Here is a 24,551-nt window from a genome sequence, read left to right on the forward strand (position 1 = left end):
CACACACACCCCTAGGAATACATTTAACCAAGGAGGTGAAAGATCTTTACGAGGAGAACTACAAAACACCAATGGAAGAAACTGCAGATGACACAAACAAATGGCAAAACATCTTGTGCTGATGGATTGGAAGAATCAATATCATGAAAATGACCATACTGTCCAAAGCAATCTATAGATTCAATGAAATTCCTTTCAAATTACCAGCATCAGTTTTCACAGAATTAGAAAAACAGCATTAGAGTTCATATGGAATCAAAAAAGCACTCAGCCAAAGCAATCCTAAGCAAAAGGAACAAATTCAGAGGCATCAGATTGCCTGACTTCAAATTATACTATAAGGCTATAATAACTAAAACAGCATGATAGTGGTATAAAAGTATGTGTAGAGATCAGTGGAACAGAATAGAGAGCCTAGAAATAAAGCCACATACCTACAACCAACTGATCTTTGACAAAGTTGATGAAAATAAACAGTGGAGAAAGGACATTAACATCTTATTCAATAAATGGTGCTGGGATATTGGCTAGCCATATGCAAAAGGATGAAACCGGACCCTTGTGTCTCACCATGTATGAAAATTAACTCAGGATGGATGGATTAAAGACTTGAACATAAGACCTTAAACTATAAAAGTCCTAGAAGAAAACTTAGGAAGAACTCTTGGATGTTGGCCTAGGCAAAGAATTTATGATGAAGACAAAAATAGACAAATGGGACTAAATTAAACTAAAGCTTCTTCACAGCAAAAGAAATACTCAACAGATTAAACAGCCTATAGAATGAGAGAAAATATTTGCAAATGATTATTTTCAGAAAGGATGAACATCCAGAATCTACACGGAACTCTAATAACTCAACGAGGAAAAAGCAGCTTCTTTTAAAAACTAGGCAGAGGACATGAGACATTTCTTGAAGAAATACAAGTGCCAACAACATGTGAAAAAAAATGCTCAACATTACTAATCATCAGAGAAATGCAAATTAAAATCACAATGAGATACCATCTTGCACCAGTCAGAATTGCTGTTAAAAAGCCAAAAAATAACAGATGTTGGTGTGGTTGTGGAGAAAAGTCAATGCTTATACACTGCTGACGGGAATGTTCAATCTCTGTGGAAAACTATGGAGATTTCTCAAAGAACTAAAAATAGAACTACCTTTTGATCCAGCCAACACGCTACTGGGGGTATCTGCCCAAAATAAAATAAATCACTATATAAAAAAGACACCTGGCCAGGTGCAGTGGCTCATGCCTGTAATCCCAGCACTTTGGGAGGCCAAGGCAGCGGATCACCTGAGGCCAGGAGTTCAAGACCAGCCTGGCCAACTTCGTGAAACCCTGTCTCTACTGAAAATAGAAAAATCACTCAGACAAGGTGGTGCACACCTGTAATCCCAGCTAATTGAGAGGCAGAGGCAAGAGAATCGCTTGAACCTGCGAGGCAGAGGTTGCAGTGAGCCAAGATTGTGCCACTGCATTCCAGCCTGGGGGACAGAGTGAGACTCTGTCTCACACAAAAAAAAGACACTTGTAGTCATGTTCAACACTATTCATAATAGCAAAGTCATGGAAGCAACCTAACTGTCCATCAGCAGTTGACTGAATAAAGAAAGTGTAGTATACAGATACCATGGAATACTATGCAGCATAAAAAAGAATGAAATCATGTACTTTTCAGCAACATGGATGGAGTTGGAGGTTATTATCCTAAGTGAAATAATTCAGAAACAAAATCAAATACCACATGTTCTCACTTATAAGTGGAAGCTAAATAATGGGTATGCATGTACATAAAGACGGAAATAATAGACACTGAAGACTCCACCGGGGGGAGGGAGGAGGATGAGGGTTGAAAAATTACATGTTGGGTATAATGTTCACTATTTGGATTGTGGGTACACTAGAAGCCCAATCTCCACCAATGTACCATGTACATTGGCAATGTACCCATGTAACAAACATGTATGTTTACCCCCTGAATCTAAAGTTTAAAAAAAGCTTCGCTTAGTTGCAAGAAAACTAACTCTGGATACATTAAGCAAAAAAGAAAAAGAATTTATGGAATGAATTTAGAAAACATGGTTGTATTTTACAGAATACAAGAATAGTTTATTCTCTTGAAATGGAACTAGGAATTGATGAAATGCTGTTAGAAACCTAGGCATTGTACTTACTCTTCTGCATTGAGTTTCTCTGAATCTAATTTATTTCTTCATTTCTACAGGCAACTTTCTTTGATTTTCTTACATATAGCCATTCTATCCCTCAAGTTCATGGCTTCTTTTTTTTTTTTTTTGAGACCGAGTTTCGCTCTTGTTGCCCAGGCTGGAGTGCAATGGCGTGATCTCTGCTCACTGCAGCCTCCGCCTCCCGGGTTCAAGCAGTTCTCCTGCCTCAGCCTCCCAAGTAACTGGGATTACAGGTGCCCGCCACCACACCCGGATAATTTTTTTATTTTTAGTAGAGATGGGATTTCGCCATATTGGCTAGGCTGGTCTCGAACTCCTGATCTCAGGTGATCTGCCCGCCTCGGCTTCCCAAAGTACTGGGATTACAGACGTGAGCCACTGCGCGTGGCCTCAAGTTCATGGCTTCTTTATTCAGGAGAGCAGCCCAAACTGTTTCACTTCTAATTCTAAATCCTGGGGGAGAAAATTTAGGTAAACAGCTTGAATCAGGTAGCACCCTTGGTTCAGATTTTTTAATTTGTTCCTGTATTACTGGTACAGACAAAGTATAGTACAGCTTTCAGAGCCCTGGGGATGGAGGTACCTCTGAGAAAGGGCATTGATATGAGCTAGGCAAAACATTACAGGAAGCGTTTGAGACAAAGCAGCATGTATCCACTTTTGGTTGAGAAAGGATTTCAAGAGAGGATAATTTTTGGATTCCTTATGGTCATTGGGTATTGAATGGGAGACTTGATTCCCAGCTTTATATGAGAACATCCAGAGTATCTTTAGAATTGTGGATTTGGAATTGGACTCCTGCCTCAATTCTATTCAATCTGATAAATATATATTGAATACTTACGTCCTTACTAGTGTTCAAGAGTCCACAAAAGCAACAAGAGAAAAGGAAAACAAAAAGATTATTCCACCCCCTGCTAGTGCTTACTTGAGAGCCTGATGGATAAATGCTTGGCTGGGTCTCTTTTGAAGGTTAGGGATCTGAATGGGGCTTTTAGTATAGGGATCCATTTCTTCACAGTTTTATTAACACTTTCCCAGTCCCTCACATATATTTGGAGCTTGCAAAATGATATATCAGCTATGTTAAAAAGCACAAAGCATGGAGTTATGGAAAGACGAGACTATCTGAGTAAACAGAGGCTGAGAAAAAGATAGTGCTTCTTAGTATAGTGCAAGATAGGTCTATAGATATTCAAGAAATAGAAAACCAAGAGAAGCTCATGAGACTGGATTGGAAGCCATGTGAAATGGAGATACTCATTCATGCTTTACCTCACAGCACAAATATTTTTTTGCTATCGATATCAAGAAGAACCCAGTATGCTTAAAATAAATCCAGGAAGGAGGATTATTATTATTGCTTTTCAGATTTTTTAGACATTTTAGTGGGTTTGGAGTAGTATCTTGTTGTTTTAGTTTGCATTTACCTGATAACTAGTGATGTTGAGCATCTTTCATGTGTTTATTGTCCGTGTTTAAATTTTTTGTACATTTTAAAACTGGGTAGTTTGTCTTCTAATTATTGAGTTATATGAGTTCTCTAAATACTCTGGATACAAGTTTTTTTTTGTTAGAGCAAGAAAGTTTTAAATTTTGGTAACATCCGACTTACCAATTTTTTCTTTCATTGTTCAAGCCGAGAAATATTTACTTATTCCTAATCACAAATATTTGTTTGTCTCTTTTTATGTCCAAGCTGAGAAATCTTTACTTACTCTAAATCACAAATACTTGTTTTTTATTTTATTTTCGGAGACAGAGTCTCACTGTGTCACCCAGGCTGGAGTACAGTGGTGTGATCTTGGTTCACTGCAGCCTCCACCTTCCAGGCTCAAGCAATTGTCTTGTCTCAGCCTCCCGAGTAGCTGGGACTACAGGTGCCCACCACCACACCTGGCTAATTTTTGTATTTTTTTTGTAGAAATGGATTTCACCATGTTGCCCAGACTGTTCTCAACATCCTGAGCTCAAGCAGTCGGCCCACCTTAGCCTCCCAAAGTGCTGGGATTACAGGCGTGAGCCACCATGCCGAGCCCACAAATACTTGTTTTTTAAAAACAGCTTTACTGAGATGCAATTGACATAGTACAATTTTATAAGTCTGACAAATACATACACACATAAATCATCACCACATCAATGTGGTGAACATACCCGTCATTCCCAACAGTTGTCAAAAGTGCTTCTGTGAAGTTCTTCCCTGCTGTCCCTCTGTCTGCAAGGTATCTACTGATCTGCTTTTCTGTTCCTTATTATATATTTGCATTTTCTAGATTTTTACATAAATGGTCATACAATATGTATTCTTATTTTTATCCGGGTTTTGTTTCATTATTTTGAGATTTATCTGTGTTGCTGGCTGTATCAGCAGTTCATTCCTTTTTATTCCATTGGATATATTCACAACAGTTTGTTTATTCATTCACCTGTTGATGGATATTTGGATTGTTTTCAGTTTTTGGCTAAATACCTGGGGGTGAAATGACTGCCATATTGTAGGTGTGTGTTTAAGAAACTGCCAAGCTGTTGTTCTTAAAGCAGTTGTGCCTTTTTAAACTCCCACCAGCAGTGTGTAAGAGTTCCATTTGCGCCATATGCTTGCGAACATTTAGTATGGTCAGTCTTTCAATTAGCCTTTTTGGTAGGTGTGTAGTGATATCTCAGTGTAGTTTTAATTTGCATTTCCCTAATAACTAATGATGTTGAGCATCTTTTCTTATGAATCCTTTTTCTTTGCAACCCCTCTTTAGGGTTCTGTCCCCGGCCTTGCACCCCCCTCCTCAGGATCCCATCCCCTGGCCTTGCACCCCCCTCCTCAGGGTCCCATCCCCTGGTTCCCACTCCTGCCTTTCCTCCCACTGGCGTCAGGATCCTGAGCCCGCTCCCGTCCTCCTGGCCCCATCTGGCTCCTGCCCTTGGCTCCTCTGAATCTTTACTATATGTTATTTGTTGAAATACCTGTTCAAGTCTTTTGCCCATTAAAAAAAATGGGTTTTCTCATCTCATTGAGTTTTGAGAGTTCTTTGTATTTTCTGGATACAAGTCCTGTTGGTTCATCCCCTCCACGCACAGTAAGGTGGATCTTGCTCTGTTGCCCAGGCTGGAGTACAGTGGCATGATCATAGCTCACTGCAGCCTCGAACACCTGGGCTCCAGCGATTTTCCTGCCTTGATTGAACAAAAACAAAAAAAAATTTTTTTTTTTCTTTAGAGATGAGTTCTTACGATGTTGCCCAGGCTGGTCTTAAACTCCTGGCCTCAAGTGATCCTCCTGCCTTGGCCTCCCAAATGCTGGGATTACAGTGTGAGCCCTGTAGTTTGTAGGGTTAAGCCCTGCACAAGTCCTTTTTAAGATATATGCTTTGCAAATGGTTTCTGTCAGTTTGTGACTTGCCTTTTCATTCTCCTAACACTGTCTTTGAAGAACAAAAGTTTTAAATTTTGATAAAGTCCAGTTTATTAGTTGTTTTATGAATTGCGATTGTTTTTGGTGTCATATCTAAGAAATATTTGCCTAACAAGATTTTCTCTTGTGATTTCTCCTACAAGTTTTATAGATTTAGCTTTTACATCTAGGTTTGTTGTTCATTTTTCAGATTTTTATGTATGATGTGATGTAAGGGTCATTGTTAATTTTTCTCCCATGCCAACAGTTGTTTCAACATAATTTTTTGAAAAGTCTTTCCTTTCCCCACTTACTTGTCTGGTGCCTTTATCAAAAATCAAGTGACTGTATATATATATATATATATATATATATATGGATCTTTTCTTGGACTCTGTTCTATTGGTCTATGTCTGTCCTTTCTCCAAAATTTGGTCATTGGAATTTTACAGTAAACCTTGAAATCTGACAGTCTAAGTCCTTTATGCTTTTGAAACTGAGAAAAGAGCCTGATATCCCATATCTGCTTAGTGGAGGGTTGAAAATTAGGGTATTCATATTTACAAATTACCAAATAAAAATCTAAAAGATAGTAAATAACTGTGGCTTCTTTGAGCACATGGGAAGGGATGAGTAGTTCCATCAAGTAAAGATTGTGATGTTTTAAGGAAGAAGTTGCTGTACTTGATAAGAAGAAAAAGTCTGTGATAAAGACAGCAAAGTTCAGATATTTTAAAGTGATGGCAAGAAATAAAAAATAGAAACAAAAAATGTAGGATCTTTTAAAAGAAGCCAGTATAATAGAATAAAGAAGATAGAATAAGAAAAACTTTAGGCACAGAGATTCTTAGAGTCTTAGTAAGTTTAAACTGCAGCATCTTTACACGTGGATTATTAGTGAACATCCCAAATAGTGCTGGGATTTTCATGTAAGTCAGTTATCTTCACACTTTTTCACTCCTTTTCATACCATGCATGGAATTTTAATGATAATCAATGTTGATGTTTTATGTAAGTAGACAAAGACTGATGCACTGTTACAACAGAGGTCTGTTTGTTTAGATATTAACTAGTAGTAGGTAACGGTCAGCTGACTCATGGTGAGATCCATAACCTTAAGGGATTCTAGCTTAACTTATTCCTACTTATTTTTTTGAACTCCTTCAATGAATATGAATTCCTCCAATGAATTGACTGGCGTAGTCCTCTAATTTTTCTCTTCTTTGATGGCTATTGTTTTAAAGTTCAGAGTTGAGTGAATTTTAACATAGGCTTTAACTATCTTTTTCTTCCCTTCCAGCATAGGAACTTTTTCCTTAAAACATCATAGCCTTTTCTTGACGGAACTACTCATCTTCTACCATGTGCCCAAAGGAACGTAGTTATTTACTATTTTCTAACATTTTAATTCTAGTTGAATGTATTTTCTTTACCCAGCTTTCTCTCTCTACTTACCCCTTCTTATTTTTTTGTCCATTTTTTAATAAAAATTGAAGTGGTTTTGTGTAAAAGACTCAGTCTAATTTTTCTTTGAACCTTAGTGCACTTGAAATTATAAAAAGAAATCTAAAGGTAGATGGAACGTATTTATGATCCTCTGAAAATAACTCCAACTCAAGTAATCATAATGAGCAGTATGGAAGGTTTGTAATATTTATTATTTCAGACATTTTATATTGTTAAATAGCTTGTGTCAGATTGCTTATCAGAGAAGACTTATAGGTAATTCAGAGATTATTTTTTGGCCTCTTCAGGTGCTGTGCACTTCATGCAAAGCCTGACATGTGCATGAGCAGGGAAGATTTTTGTCTTTTTAAATCCACAACATAGAACTGAATTGAATTGTATTTTTATATGTTTTACACTATGGAGACTTTTGACAAAGGGAAAATAAACATGTCTTTTTAAAAGTGTTTCTAACAAAATTGATTATAATATTTTTCATTTATTGAATGCCTACTATGTACCAAGCATTCACTGTGTGCTAAATATTCCACATGTATCTTGTCATTTATTCCTCAGAGCACTTCTGTGAGGCTTAGAGGTTTATTTGACTTCTTTAAGGATACATAGTTAATAAGTGGGAGAGTAAGAATTTAAGCCTAGGTATCACAGTAACTTCAAAGTCCTTACTCTTTCTGTTATATATAAGAAACACACGTACATAAATATATATATTAAGAAACATATTCATATATAAATATTGTATATACTATATTAAGACACATGTGTAAATATAAGAAGAGACCAAAAGACTAAAGATCAGTGTTGCTTATTTTTTGTCCTTTAAAAAATTAGTGCTTAAAGAGCTTTTGTTTATGTGGGTTATATCTGTCAATATTTATTGTATTACAAATTAAAATTAAGAAAAATTTAAAATATTCACATAAAAAATAACAAAAGTCTCCGTAGTGTACAGCATATAACAAATATAATTGAATTCAGTTCTACATTGTGGATCTTTAAAAAACCCTTTGCCAACATAGATAACAAGTTTTATGAAAAATAACTGTATGTTCCAAAACAAAATTTAGTGAGAAAATTGGCATTACATTACATTTTTGCAGATCTTTTAAATATCTGACTTAATAGAAGACAGCTGGATTCTCATCTCTCTCTCTGCATTAAATCTGTTGTGATATCACACACCACATAGCATCTGAAAAGCTCTACTATACACTTTATGAGAGGATCAGAGTGAAAAAGGCAAATAATATCTTATGAAAATAGTTTTGACTCTTCAGACTGGCTGAAGGTTCTCTGGACCACATTTTGAGAACTGCTGATCCATAAACACCACATATAGCAGCTTAAACTGTTTCTTTAGCATTTTCTGTACATCATACTTAACACTAAAAGACAAGACAGGATCACTTTCCACTGTGTTAGCCCTCTGCCAGCATTGATGCCATACTTACTTGTATAATGCCATGGAAGCAGAAGTTGTGGAGAAAAAAACTGATGACAGAATATCCAGTAAATGTTGGTCGGTGAGCTGAAGTATGGTTGCAAACAGAGGTCAGGATAACCACTTTAATGAAACAAAATTAGTGGACATCTGTTACTTGAAGGATGTGTGTGTGTGTGCTAAACTGGATATAAGAAACATTCTGGAGCAGATTCTGAGTTTTTAAATTATGGCTGCAAAGATGATGTTGAATGTTCTTATGTGAAAGACTGGTTGTGTTCATCAATCTTTACAACCACTCAGAGATGTAGACATTTTAATAGGGTGAGATTTAAATGCAAAATACAACATTTACTTGATGACAGAATAAACATTTGGTTAATGTTCAACAGTCTTTATTTTTTCCTCTCTAAATTGTAAAGTGAAATATTTTGAAGATGAGAATTATAGCATAAAATATCTTTGACCATATATATGATCCTTAAGTTTGTATTCTAAGTGGAGTTCTATTTTTATTTTTTTTTTTGTGACAGGGTCTCATTCTGTTGCCCAGGGTGGAGTGCAGTGGTGTGATCACAATTCACTGCAGTCTCGACTTCCCTGGGCTCAGGTGATCTTCCCACCTTAGCCTTCTGGGTAGCTGGGACTACAGGGACACACCACCACACTTGACTAATTTTTTTTGTATTTTTTGTAAAGACGGGGTTTCGCCATGTTGCCCATGCTGATCTTGAACTCCTGGGCTCAAGTGATCCGCCCGTCTCTTCCTCCCAAAGTGCTGGGATTACAGGTGTGAACCACCATGCCCGGCCCTAAATGGAATTCTAAGGAAGGCTTTAGATTGTATAAATTCAGAACACAGTTTTATGAATCTAAGATTAAATAATTGTGGAATGATTTGGAGAGACTAGAGAAGAGAAATAAACATATTCTGATTCTTAAAACAGATCTTGTGAGAAGAATTGGAGAAGTTCTGGACTTTTAACTTAGTGAAGAAGGAACCCAAATAGTGTTACTGTTGTAGGATATGTTACAGTCATTATGAAGAGAACCCTGACCAGTTCTCATTTTCCAAGATAGAATTTATAGAAATTTACTTCTCTGTAGCAAGGATAATTTAGATCAGCTTGTTAAAACTTTTTTTTTTTTTAAGATGGAGTCTCACTCTGTCACCCAGGTTGGAGTGCAGTGGTGGGATCTTGGCTCACTGCAGCCTCCGCCTCCTGGGTTCATGCGATTCTCCTGCCTCAGCCTCCCAAGTAGCTGGGATTACAGATGTGTGCCACCATGCCCAGCTAATTTTTGTATTTTTTGGTAGAGATGGGGTTTCACCATGCTGGCCAGGCTGGTCTCCAACTCCTGACCTCATGATCTGCCTGCTTTGGCCTCCCAAAGTGTTGGGATTACATGTGTGAGCCACCACGTCCCAGCCAACTTTTTCTTTTAACCACAATGAATTGTATACCCTAGAACAGATCAAATATATTGTGAATTTTTCTTCCCTTGGAGATTTTAAGAAATATTGTTGGTCTCCAAAATAATTAATACCAGGACTTGGCTGGGCGTGGTGGCTCATGCCTGTAATCCCAGCACTTTGGGAGGCCGAAGCAGGTGGATCACCTGAGGTCAGGAGTTCGAGACCAGCCTGGTCAACATGGTGAAACCCCATCTGTACTAGAAATAGAAAATTTAGCCAGGCGTGGTGGCACACACCTGTAATCCCAGCTACTCGGGAGGCTGAGGCAAGAGAATCGCTTGAACACGGGAGGTGGAGGTTGCAGTGAGCTGAGACGTTGCACTCCAGCCTGGGCGACAAGAGTGAAACTCTGTCTCAAAAAAGAAAAAAAATTTAGGAAACCCTGAAGAGTATGAACTTCATATTAATATTAACTTGATAACAATATGAGCAGTTATTTTGTGTTGGAAACTGTTCTCAGTGCTTTATATGTATTAACTCATTTAATCTTACAGCAGTCCTTTGGGGTGGGTATTATTTTATCCTCATTTTACAGATGAGGAAACTGAGGCATGAGGAGGTTAATTTACTTGTTCAGGACTACATAGCTGAAGGGAAGAACTTGGATTCCAATCCAGGCAGTCTTGCTCCAGAGCCTCTATTCTTAATCACAAAGCCATGTCTTTTCCCATATATGTGGACATTGACTCTTTTATTTTGCTGAAATTATACTAAGAATAGAAACTTTGATTTGGGTTGTATATAACTAATTTAGAAAAAAGTAACACCAGCTGTTTTCCTTTGGAAATAGCCTAAGTTATTTCTTCATTTACAAACCTAAAAAAATTTATTTTACATTACATGATAACAAAATATAAAGTCAGTCTGTAGTAAATTATTTTATTTCTTTTTAGATTTCTTCCGTAGTTAACTCCTTTGTCTACCCAAGCATCCACATAAACTTTTCTTCCTATATCTAATACTCATTTGCCCATTTCCTCAAGGGAGACAACCCAGTGATTCTACCATTTACTATATCGGAAAATATAAGATCTCTGGATACAGTCCCTTTCATCAGAGTCAAGAATGACTTCTTATGGTTTGAAAACCTGTATAAACCAAAGATGAATTATATGCACTCTACATATCCAGAATACAGTGGTGGAGAAGGAATAGGAAAACAACAATAAAAGGTGTTATTCAGAAAAGAGGATCATGGGAAACTCAGTAGTCACTAGTCCATATTGATCATAAAATCCTGCTGGATAGGAGTGGCAGAGACTCCCTGGCAGAGTAATAAGTCCTTTTAATCTGCTCTTTGGGAAGATTTTCATTGTCCTTTATGGTCTTTCAAGGAATCTTACCTTGTCCAGTATCCTCAATGGCCACATCTTAGATTGGTATTGATAAAGATGCCCTTTCTGGGAAATGCACAGTTTTTACAGCTCTCTTCGTTGATAAGCCTTGGGGAGTATTTTAGAAACTTAAGAGACTTTTGCAGTTTAGATTCTTTCACCTCTCACCCTCCCATATAGTTACCTTAAAAATTTTAATTTCTAGACTTTTTGCTCCTTTGAGTAATTAGAGCCAAAGGACCTGCCCAGACACTTTTTTTTTTTTTTAGTGTGAAGACTGCCATTTGTACTTTACTTACCTCAGGGATATCTTGTTTTGGTGCCATGGAACATCTTTAACAGTCTGGTGAAGCCTATGCATCTTTCTCAGAATAATGTTTCAAAATTCATAAAATACAGGAGTGGGGTAGGGGGAGGGAGGGCATCAGGAGGAATAGCTAATGGATGCCAGGCTTAATACATAGATGATGGTTTGATCTGTGCAGCAAACCACCATGGCACGTGTTTACCTGTGTAACAAACCTGCACATCCTGCAAATGTACCCCTGAACTTATAGTAAAAATTGGAAAAAAATCATAAAATACAAAAGGTTAAAAATAAAACCAGTTAATTATATCAAAATACAGTTATCAAAATATTAACTTTGTGACATAGTAATATATACGTTTAAAATAACACATTGAACAAAAGATCTAGTGACAAATCTAAGAAAGTCAGTTTTGAAGTAGTTGATGAGTTTAAATAAAAATTTTAGATTTCTGCAACATTTCTCATTGGTTATATTTGTGATTTTTATTGGTGGCGGAGTTACAGATACTATTAATGTTACTGTGATTTGTTGTCTACTGTCATACTTAAAGGAAATGCTAAATTTTGGTCACAAGTTAGTGGAAATAAAGAAGATATTTTCCTTCATCCAAGTTATTTGACCTCTTTTAGTTCCTAAGGAAAAGGTGGCTTTCGTGAGGCCTTCTGAAACAGTAGTCTGGGTGGAAAGACAACACCTTAACACTACCTTTGTGTGGTAAGGTATCAGTCTTCTCTACTGCTGATGCTGTAGTTTTGTAGCTACATTCACCTACCTCAGTTTGGACTTCAGAAGCACTTGGTTTTTTCAGCCTTGCAAGACTTCAGATTATAGGACTCTTAGCTGAAATTGCAGGACAAGGGCAGGCAGTACCTATCTTAGCAAATCTGTACTTTCTCTGTCTCTTCTTGTAACTCTCATCAAAGTTTATTTCTCTTTTAGGACTTCACTTTAAATGGCGAGAAAGGGCCAACACATGCCAACATTCTAAATTTTTCCTGCATTTCTGTTTTTGCACTAGCCTCAGTTGGCATATGGCTTGCTTTTCAAATTCCGCAGATAACAGTTCGACCAAATTCTTTGTCCAGCTTTCCAACCGTCAGTATCGGAATTTATTAACTCATTCATTTTTAAGAGAGTGTGCTATTTTAGGTTATGTTACTTGTGTCACCACACTGACATGTCCTAAATTCTCTATGTTAGGAACTACATTCATCTGCTAATAGAGACTCTTTTATAGTAGTTAAAATACATTAAAAGTCTGTAGGGTAGGCAGTCTGCGGATGGGATGGCAGCTTCACAATCTACTTCACAAAAAAAATCAGGGACCCAGACTTTTTCTCTGTTTCCATATGCTCAGTGTCTGCCTTCCATGTTCAGGATCATCTTAGGATCCAAGATGACTGCTAGAGCGATAGTGAATTCTGTCCACATTCCAGAGGGCAGGCAGGGCAAAGGGTGCAATACCATCCTGAATGAAATTGGGATTTATTCCTAAGGTAAAAGGTAAGAACAGATGCTAAGTGGCAATAGGAGTCTCTGCCGTAGTCCCTGCTTCTGGTTGCTTTGGGTGTTGAAACGCTGTAATAGGAGTGATAGCACATATTGACCCAAAGACATGCATGAGATCAGAATAAATCAAGAATTTCTCCTGAGTTCTCAGTTGCTCAGTTTTTTATGTGCCGCAGGTCTTAAGATGAAATGCCACATGCTGGGAATGAAGTGGGAGGATTCAGTAATATTTGGGTCACAACATTGTTACCCTCATTATTCTTATTCTTTTTATTTTCTTTTATGTCTTACTCTTACCTCCATTTAGGGAGCCAACAATATCTCTACCCATTTGCCCCCCTTTTTAATACGGTTGAAACTTGAAAAACTTTCTGAGTAAGCCTTTGCTACACTTTGGGAATTAGGAAAGTTGCAGAGGTAGGCCACGCAGTGTACTAAAATAGCTAAAAAGCATACATGGGATCATATGAGTGTCCCTGTTTCATAAAGTGGGATTAAAACCCCCGTGTTATGACTCAGTTTTGAGTTGTTATAGCCTGATCCTGATGCTCCTTATCCTTTATTCTGTATGGAACTTCTTTTAAGTAATAGTTACCATCATAGATTTAAGAACTGTAGACATAAATTCTTCTCTATGCCTTGCTTTCTCCCACAGGTAACAGTATATGCTTTTCATCTTACTTCCATATTCTCATTTTCTTTGTTATTCTGGTAGAATGGTTTCTTTTCCTGTGTAAAGCTGCCTGTCAGTCTGTGCTCTGAGTCATACTTTTTTCTGTCTTATCAAAGACTTCAAACCTATGAGTACCCTTACCTTCTGCTGCTTAGTACTCTCACCTCTTTCTTTTAACTTTTGAACTTGTTACAGTCTTAACTTGTTTGGGGAGGAGCACACGCATACCTTCATTGGACAGTTACTATTTCAATCATGAAAGTTCCTTCTTTCAAGGAGATCAGAATCTCGTGGGAGAGAGGTGGATAAAGATAATTACAGTTACATATAAATTCTGTGATACGGGTGTTTATACTCTGCTTTAGGAATAATAGCTCCTTTAGCTTAGGAGATGGAAGATGGAAAGAGGGGATTGACCAGGCTTTCTGTAGTGGGAGATGTTTGGTCTTGACGTAGAAGCCAGCCAGGCAGACAGAGAAGGAAAGGACATTCCAGAAAAGAAGGCCCTTATTCCTTATCCAGTTACTGTGTTATTTTTCAGATAACTTGTACCTGGCATGGTATTAGATAGCATCAGAAGTACTAATGTATGGTCACTGTCCTGAGTGGTTGGGGGAGAGGAGGTGAGGGTAGAAAGCTTAGTCATATGATTCAACTATGCATGTGAAACAACATGTCAGTTGCCAAACTGAGGTTGTAATTGCCCTAGGAATTTAGAGAAGGATTAATGAAGGATTAGTAAAAGCTAAAGTAGTTGAAAATGAGGAATTTAGATTTAGTATAGTAGGAGTTAGGGAGCCATTGAAAGTTTTTAGGCATAATGACATGAAAGCAGTGTTGATAGGTTTCTCTTGGAGTGTATGCATGGACTGGATATGATTAGTAGGGAGGAGTGGTTGAGACATCAGAGTCCAGGAAGCCAGCTAGGAAGCTTTTGGAATGAGGTGAGGTAATGAGGGCCTGACATTTCTTAACCAGATTTCCATAACCAGATTCCTCAGAGCCTCCCGTGCTGTTTTTAAATTTACCACCATCTGTTCTCGTATACAAGTGGACTTCTGTCATCACCATTCCACTAATAAGTTTGTTTGTTTCTTTTTTTTTTTTTTCCCCCTTTTTTGAGACAGAGTCTTGCTCTGTCGCCCAGGCTGGATTGCAGTGGTGCAACCTCGGCTCACTGCAACCTTCATCTCCTGGGTTCAAGTGATTCTCCTGCCTCAACCTCCCAAGTAGCTGGGATTACAGGCATGTGCCACCACATCCAGCTAATTTTTGTGTTTTTAGTAGAGACGGGGTTTCACCATGTTGGTCAGACTGGTCTCAAACTCCAGACCTCAGATGATCCACCCGCCTCGGCCTCCCAAAGTGTTGGGATTACAGGCGTGAGCCACTGCACCCGGCCTAATAAGTTTGTGTCTAAAGTTACTGGTGATCTGGCCAAACCTAGTGGTCATCTTTTGTGCTCTCCATGCTTGATGGAGAACCACAGTAGCCACCAGCCTAAGTACCAACAATGGGGGCGCTTTTTGCTTCACTACCAAGAATGCTGTATATAAAATTTAAGAAATTGCAAACAGAACAGAAGCCCCACTTTTTTAGAGTTTAAATTTGAGATGTTTTTATAGTGTACTTAAAATTTGCTCTTGCGGAACTGATGAATATAAGCACAGTGGAATAATTTTTGCACATGATGGCTTTGAAGACTAGGGTCCTTTTTCTTTCCAGTCTATTTAAATCTTCACTTAGCTGAAGTTCTTCAGCCAAGTCAATCTTCACTTAGCTGAAGACTTAGCTAAGTTCTTCATTCTTTACCCTCAAGGCTTTAGTCCATGTTGTTTATTCTTTTCCTGAACCTTCATAGCACCCAGAGCTCAGCTGTGTACTTTTATTCAGTTCTTTGTTGTGTCTGAACTTCTTTATTGGATTATAAGTTCCTGGAGGACAGGAATTTTACCACACTTCCTATGTGTGTATTTTTATTTTGTTTTATTTTTTACTCTAACATAGCTCTTTACACATATATAATTTATGCATCCTTGTTAAATATATAACACATAGTAAATACCTGTATTACTGAGATTCTTATAAAGTCTCATTACTGGCACTGATGGAAGGGAGCAGAAGGCAAAGATGGTTCTCAGTAGGGAGCACCTGCAATAACAATTATATTCCAATTTGTAATATGGTTTTGTATGAAAATGCATGTAACTGGCTGCTTTGGGAATTTGAACAAAATAAAACTCCACTCCATGGAGACTTGATATGAGGTAAATTGGATGACAGCATGGTATAAAATAGCCAATCTTTATTGAATGAAATGTGAATAATAATATAAGCAACTACTCTTATTACCAATACAAGTAGTTAACATTTGTTGAATACTTACTACTTGCCTGGCACTGTTCTGAATACTCTACATCAGTGAGGTGGGAACTATTTAAATTTTTTCGTTTTACAGATGAGGTATGTTTAGCAAAACTACCAGACTGGGTATCAGGAGATCTGGGCTCTCTTTTTCGTACTACTGCTAACTACCTGTGTGAAATTGGATGAGCTTTAACTGCAGTTTTTCGTTACTGAAGGGATTAGTCTCTGATCTCTAGGGTACTTTCTCTACTGTTTTGACATTGTGTGATCTCTAAATTATCCTATCTTCTTCTGCAAGTCACTATAACTTCTTGCTGGGAACAGGCATTTCTGGTTGAGATTGTAGAGTAGGATAGTAAGTTTTTTTTTTTTTTTTAAGATCTCTGAAGATGCTATGTAAATGAATTTAAAGTTCAGGTTCAGAGGAATGTGTACAATAGAGTTGGAGGGAATTTGAGAAAATGAGTAAGGTAAAATTATGGATCAACATATCTGAAAATCAAGAGGACTCAATTTACTGGCAGTGCAGGTAGAATCCTCGTGGTTGTCTTCTGATTTATAATTGCTTTTGCTTAATGTGGTATACTTTATAGTGCATTAGTGCCCTCCCAAGATAGTCCTAGACTAATATTATTAACCAGCACTTACTGAATATTTTTGTGCATGTTTTAACACATTTAATTTTCAAAGTAATATTTTGACCTTAAGTACTGTTGTTGCATTTTACAGATGAGAAAACTGGGAGGTAGAGGTAATTAACATCTTCACAGTTCTGCAGCTTATAACTGTTAGAATCAGTGCTTAGACTCTGGGTCTTCCTTACCCCAAACTTCCTGTTCTTTATTATTCTCTGTTGCCTCCAAGTTGTTCAAATCCTATACATAATATTCAAGGTTGCTTTTTGTCAGGAGCCGTTTGGAATGAAGGGGCTATATGGGATTTTCATAGCTACAAATGTTTTCTTTTGACTTTTAAGTCAAAAGAAACCTTTGAGTTTTTTTTTTTTATTTTGTTGTCCTTTTTTCCTTTATTTTGGTATCACTTAGAAGTCTTTTCATTCTTCTCTACTTTATTGTCAGTCATTATTCTTGCTGCTTTGATCCCAGAATAGAAGGGCTTATATCCTCTGCTGAAAGTTAACAATTCCAATGTGAGTGTCAAGCCTTGTTTCTATATTCTTATCTTCAATTCTTAGAGCAGCTTTCTCCCTTTTCGAGGATATGTGTTAACCTGGCAGATTTAGTTTTCTTTCTTTGTGTGGTAATGGTCTGAATTTTTCAGCTTTGGAGAGAAATACACTACAGAATTCAAATCACTGGACGTTTGCCCAAACCTGTCTTTTAATTTTTAATGCTTCTTTTCTTGCTGACCATTTATGTGATTTAATGCCTTATATTCTGTACTCCCACAATTTCAAGTTAGTTTTTGTAAACCTGTTCCTTGACTTGTTTTTTTAAAAAAGTAACTCCCTGGTACTGCCTATTTTATTTTTCTCTCACTCATCAGTGTCCTTGACTTTGCATTCCTTTTTTCGGTCAACTCCCCCAGCTAGCTGATCTCCTTGCTGTTCTTGTATACCCTGCTTTACTCTTCCTACCTCCTACCTGCATAAACTCTACCTTCTTTCCTTCATGCAGATTCCTGTGCTAGTTTCTCAGTTACTTCTCTGACCTCTTGCCTCCACCTTACTTTTTGGTAATTTGTTTTTATGACTCTCCTAAAATTTGTGTAAAAGAAATGCCAGAGGTACATTTTAAGCTTTTAACGGCTTGTGGTGGTGGTGAGTAAAAGAGTTGGGCTGCAGCTGGGTTTTTCTTACCAAGATCCTGTTGCCCTCTTAAAGAAACAGGCAGCGATTTTTAGAAAGATTGGCATCAGAGCCACTTTGTTTGTCTATATTGTTCTGTATTTTAAACCATTTTAAAACCAAGTTTGTTATGTTTTGGTGAGGAAAAAATTAAGAAAAGATTGGAAATGTTGATCCCTTAAATATTTGGTTTGCTCATTAACATACTCAATCTTTTTCCTCCAGATGTAACTCAGGCTTTCCCTCACTTTGGAACTCCTAGATTTGTGAATATTGGATATTTTGAGAAGCAGGGGTTCTTTCCTTGATATTGACTAAGGAGTCTATTTACCTTCAGGATGACATCTGAACTGGAGAGCAGCCTAACATCTATGGACTGGTTACCACAGCTCACCATGAGAGCAGCCATCCAAAAATCTGATGCTACACAAAATGCACATGGAACAGGAATTTCTAAGAAGAATGCACTCCTTGACCCAAATACAACTCTGGACCAGGAAGAAGTCCAACAGCACAAAGATGGGAAACCTCCATACAGTTATGCCAGCCTCATTACATTTGCAATTAATAGCTCACCCAAAAAGAAAATGACTTTAAGTGAAATTTATCAGTGGATTTGTGATAACTTCCCGTATTATAGAGAGGCTGGCAGTGGTTGGAAGGTAAGGATTTTATTTAAATTATTAGTTTTATGAAGTAAGCAATGATAATGTTGATTTCTACTGAAAATAAAGCTTTGTGAAGGCTCATGTAATTGAATATGAAATTTTGATCTCTAGTGATTTTTAGGATGTCAAAAAGTTTTTAGCTTAGATGAATAACTTTATTTTTGGTAGATTATTAGTGTGTTGAAGCTTGATTATGTTATAGGACTGATGTAGCATAAAGTAAGAGCAGGGATAATGTAGCGTTCACTGGAAACCATACCTGCAGTTCAGGTGAGTTGACAGTAAGCCTAAAGTGAAAAACAACATAGTATTGCAACTAGTACTAACTGTCTTTATCAGTCAAGATTTTTTTTTTTTTTTTTTGAGACGGAGTCTCGCTCTGACGCCGAGGCTGGAGTGCAGTGGCACGATTTTGGCTCACTGCAAGCTTCGCCTTCCGGGTTCACGCCATTCTCCTGCCTCAGCCTCCTGAGTAGCTAGGACTACAGATGCCCGCCATCACGCCCAGCAAATTTTTTGTATTTTTAGTAGAGATGAGATGTCACCGTGTTAGCCAGGGTGGTCTCGATCTCCTGACCTTGTGATCCACCCACCTTGGCCTCCCAAAGTGCTGGGATTACAGGTGTGAGCCACCGTGCCTGGCCAAGATTTTTTTTTTTTTTTTTTAATTAGAGACAAGGTCTTGCTCTGTTACCCAAGCTCGAGTGCCTGAGCACGCCACCATGGCCAGCTAATTTTTAAATTTCCTGTAGAGATGGGGCCTTGCTCTGTTGCCCATGCTGGTCTCGAACTCCTGGCTTCAAGTGATCCTCCTGCTTCGGCCTGCCAAAGTTTTGGGATTACAGGTGTGAGACACTGTGCCTGGCCAAGACTTTTTAAAAAATATTTATCTTGAAAGAATTTTAGATTATTGGAAGAGTTGCAAAAGCAATACAGAAGGTTCCCATGTATACTTTATCAGCTTCTTCTAATGTTAACATCTTACATAACCATAGTACAATTATCAAAACTAAGAAATTGACTGAGCATGGTGGCTCATGCCTGTAATCTCAGCGCTTTGAGAGGTGAAGGCAAGAGGATTGCTTTAGGACAAGAGTTTGAGACCAGCCTGGGCAATATATGTTGCTCATGATTAGATGTTTTCTTGTAATTAGAATGAGGTAATACATTTTTGGGAAGAATAATACAGATATGGCCTTTTGTGCATAACATATCAGAGGATAGATAATGTAAGTATGTCTTAATGGGAATGTTAACTATGATTCTTTGGTTAAGGGGAGGTCTGCCAGGTTTCTTCATTATAAAGTTTACTATTTATCACTTTGTAAATAATAATATGTTTTGGGGGGATGCTTTGAGCATATGCAAGTACAGTAAGTCCTCAACTTTGATAGGTTCTTGGAAACTGACTTTAAGCAAAACAACATAAAATGAGACCAATTTCTTTTCCTCATCAACGTTATGACGAAATGATGTTATTTGAAGACATGCTATACTTTTGTTTGACTTAATGTTGCAGTTTCAAGAACCCCATTAGTAGTGCTAAATGAAGACTTACTGTACTTTATTTCTTAAACTTTTATCCATTAATTTTAGCATTCATTGGTAGGTTATAAGTGTAGCAATTATTACTCTCTCCCCTCTCCTCCCCTCCCCCCCTCCTCTCCACCCCCCCCCCCCCCTTTTAAGACATAGTCTTGCTTTGTTGTCCAGGCTGGAGTGCAGGGGCACCATGTTGGCTCACTGTAACCTCCATCTCCTGGGTTCAAGCAATTCTCCTGCCTCAGCCTCTCGAGTAGCTGGGATTACAGGCACCCACCACTGCGCCTGGCTAATTTTTATATTTTTAGTAGAGACAGGGTTTCACCATGTTGGCCAGGCTGATTTCGAACTCCTGACATCAGGTGATCCACCTGCCTCGGCCTCCCAAAGTGCTGGGATTACAGGTGTGAGCCACCGTGCCTGGCCAATTGTTACTGTTTTTTAATGGTGATTGTCTCTTTTCCTTAATTCCTTCGACATTTATTAATTGATATTCTTCTGAAAAGATGAGTTGTTCCTTTAGTCCCTTTTATTCATTCAATCATTTATTTATAATAGTATGCACTCATAGATATTTATTCTTTGTGCTATTGTTGTCATTCAGATTGTGCAACTTTGGCCACTGGGAGCTCACAGGCTGGCCCCATACTTCTGTTTGCTTAGCACTTTCTTTTTGGCACCTTGAGATGTTCCAGGGCTATATTGTATCTTCCTTGCCCCTGGAATCAACCATTTCTTTAAGGAGACTTTTGAGGTACTAGCTAATTTACGTTTTACAACAAATAATTCAACTTCCTTTTTTAAAATTTTTATTTTAAGTTTTATTTTGTTTTTAGACAAAGTCTTGTTCTGTCAGCCTGGCTGGAGTTAGTGATATGATCCTAGCTCACTGCAGCCTCAAACTCCTGGGTTGTAGTGGTCCTCCTGAATAGCTAGGACTATGGGTGCGTGCTGCTATGCCCACCTGGCTAATTTTTAGGGTCTTGCTATGTTGCCTGGACTGGTCTTGGCCTCAAGTGATCTGCCTGCCTCTGCTTCCCAAAGTGCCGGGATTACAGATGTGGGCCACCGCTTTCTTTTGTCTCTGCACATGTTATATTCATATTCTTACATAGGAATTAACAAGTCATGTGCTATGTGGGGTGTGTGTATACATGTAGAGGAAGGGAGTTATAGGGCTTTAGGTCTATCATCAGATGGTAGTTACTTTTTAGTTTCTCTTAGGCCTTCCTGCTTCAACACTTTTGCCTTTTTCATTTGACTGGATTTATTAGAGACATTTGCTGATTTACTGTGCACCAAGGATGTGCTGTGCATGATTCCCCTGTAAGGGAGGGGATTGTGCCTCACTGAAGTTTTTGTATCTCTTTCTCATACCTTAGCACACAGTGCTTCCATTTAGTAAGCTTCAATAAATGCAGTTTGAATGAAAGCATGAATCTTGGTCCCAATCTACCTTTTTAGCTTTATTTTTTGTACCTTCCTTTCATATGCTTCTTGCCATTCCAGCCTACTAGCTGTCCCTGTAAGTAAGCACATCTGTTTCCTTCTTGCTTTTGTTTTTCTTTTATTTCTCCTTGGACCTTGTCTCTTTTGCCGCCCCCCCCTTTTTTTTAGTTGATATTGCCCTATTATTTCAGCTCATGTATTATTTCTTATCTCCCGATAGAATCAGTCTCTTGTGTTACCATTTGCTTTATTAATAACAGTATTATAAACTTAGGAGTTTGTGTGTTCAGAAATCTTGTTTCATTAGTTTTTGTTTCTGTACTCAGATACTCAAATGATAGCTGCTTTTATTATTTTCTGTCTGCCAGGCACTATACTAAGTGCCATCATTGTCTCTTTAGGTCACACAATAGCCTTATGAAGTAGGTACTATTATTTTCCAAATTTTAAAGGTAAAAAAACTAAGGATTAGAGAAGTTAAGTAACTTTGTAGAGTTTCTCAGCTAGAGAATGATAGAGTCAGGATTTGGTACCAGACTTGGTAGATGTAGAGATTTTTTTCAATGCTCATGTTCTTAACCATTACACAAGATGCATAATTCTGCAAAAACTATATTAAATACTTACTAAATTTAATTTTCCAGGATAAACTCCCCTCAACTGGCTGACTCAGTATGAGAAGTGATTGTTAACAGTATATTTTGAATAGGAGTCTACCCTAACAGAATGTTTCAGTGGAGGATATACCTAATAAAACTTGAATGAAACGTGAATCAATGCATCATTTTAAGCAAGTGGTAGTGGCCCTATTTAAGCTGTGCTTTCTGGCTTTACCCCTGGGTACTGTAGACTTTTTTTGTCAAGATTTAGCCTGAGAAAAGGCTAGAAAATTTTGATAAACCTGTGTGGCAATGAAAACACATGATGGCTAGGGAGTAGAAATGGCTACAATTTGAATATGTGGCTTAGAAAGTCAAATAAGAATTCATGGGTCTGTATCATTGATTGTAAACCTAAGTGCCTTTAGGTGCCAGATGGGTGACGTAAATGGGGAAAGCAAAAAAGGTGCCAGACTAAAGAGTGTGTTTAATGTAAAAGGAGCAACTATGTTCTAGTCTGTTACTGCTTTTTAGGGCACATGGCAGATCTTCCAGTCTACCCCGCTCCCCAAGAAAAGGGAAATCTGGATTTTGTGTGTAATTTTCAAATTTTTAACTGTTGTCAACTAATTCTGATTTTCATGAATCTCTGCAGGCCAGACATAAGTCTTGTGTCTGGGTTCAGCCTAGGGAGTACTAATTTGGAATCTCTGGTCTACATGATATCCTCCCCTTTTCTGCTATTTTTTTTTTTTTTTTTTTTGAGATGGAGTCTCGCTCTGTTGCCCAGGCTGAAGTGCAGTGGTGTGATCTCGGCTCACTGCAAGCTCTTCCTCCTGAGTTCAAGTGATTCTCATGCCTCAGCCTCCCGAGTAGCAGGGACTACAGGCGCATGCCACTATGCCCAGCTGTTTTTTTGTATTTTTAGTAGAGATGGGGTTTCACCATGTTGGCCAGGCTGGTTCTAAACTCCTGACTTCAAGTGATCCGTCTACCTTGGCCTCCCAAAATGCTGGTATTACAGGTGTGAGCCACCGTGCCTGGTCCTCAGCTGATTTCGTCTTTCATTTGATAATGTGAAAAGGATTTATTTATTATCTGCTCTTGTGAAGCAGTATGCTAGGCTTTGGCAGTACTAGGAAGCGTAGCACAGGGCCTAAGGGAGCTTACAATCTTTATTGGATGAGAAAAATACATATAAACAAGTAATTATTATGCTGTGTAAAAAGCTGTGTAATAGAGGAATCCAGAGTGCTGTGCTATAAATAGTTGACTAATTGGGCACACGTACTGTGTGTAAACTATAAAAATATCCATTGTGTATGTGACCTAGTAAAAAGTGCTAAATGGAGGGTACAGTTAATGAGTTTATGGGGAGTATGATAATCTAAATTGAGTGGTACAGAGAGTAAATGCCACTAGAGTACAAGGAAGTGGGGAATCATTAGATAGCCATTGAGGGAAGTGGGACTTGAGCTGTGTTTTGAAGAACAGTTAAGATTTGTGGAGGTGTTTTTCAAAGTTCAAGTGTTAAGAAGCACTTGGTTATAGTGGTTTGCAGTAGAGAGTGTGATAAGAGTCAGAATATGGAGATCCAATGAATATATGAATGCCAAACTGAAGAGCTTGGTCCAAATTTAAGGAATAGCATATAAAGTTTGAATACTGTTTTCCTCATTAACTTGTCTGGCTTCATTTTTGATGACATCTACCTGAGAATGCCAAATCCATTCTGCTGATATTCCTTGCCGATAGCCAGCCCAAGTCATGGATCTAAAACTGTTTTAGATGTAGTGATACAGTTTCAATGGGAAGAAATAGAGAACTAATGGGTAGAGAAGGATGATGTTGCTCTTAGAACTAGAAGATCCTGAGAGAGATGATCTGGTCCTATCTACTGCTTTAGGCAGACTTTTAATATTTCCAGAGATTGCTATTAAAGTTTCCTTTACCCAGTTTTTAAGTATTTGGTGCCTAGCACATGGCATGATCACTTTTAATTTTATTTTTACAAACATAGAAATATTTTGAACACTTCAAGTGGAGACAGATTGGAACCTAGTTTATCTTCTCCTTTGCACAGGCCTTTTTCTATTTTACTTCCCATTCACTCTCCTTAGATTTGTTTAGAACACTTCAGCAATCTGCTGCTAACTCTTCTTCAGGTATGGAGGAGATGGGTCGTGGGAAAATGGGAGGTCACTTAGAACTTGTGAAGTTAGCTTGTATTGGTTGAAGAGAGGTTTGGAGAAAGATCTTAAAGTGACTGTCACCACCTTTCCAGAAATGCAGAGTCAACTTATGCAACACAGAGGACAATATGTT

At 38.0% G+C, this 24,551-nt stretch overlaps 1 protein-coding gene across 14 annotated transcripts in view; it reads left to right on the plus strand.

The window, feature by feature from the left end:
* The window catches only part of FOXJ3 (forkhead box J3), a 203,745-nt gene that overhangs the window by 86,526 nt on the left and 92,668 nt on the right, over positions 1–24,551 (plus strand). For 13 of the 14 annotated variants that reach the window (XM_055255474.2, XM_055255483.2, XM_055255480.2 and 10 more), the window contains one exon: positions 18,306–18,630. In XM_055255474.2, the coding sequence (XP_055111449.1) occupies positions 18,306–18,630 (325 nt within the window). Of the gene's footprint in view, positions 1–18,193; positions 18,631–24,551 lie in introns of all 14 variants that reach the window. The other variant, XM_055255477.2, reaches the window with a different exon arrangement.

This window comes from Symphalangus syndactylus, chromosome 12 (genome assembly GCF_028878055.3).
Source record: "Symphalangus syndactylus isolate Jambi chromosome 12, NHGRI_mSymSyn1-v2.1_pri, whole genome shotgun sequence".
In the NCBI taxonomy this organism is placed as follows: Eukaryota; Metazoa; Chordata; class Mammalia; order Primates; family Hylobatidae; genus Symphalangus; species Symphalangus syndactylus.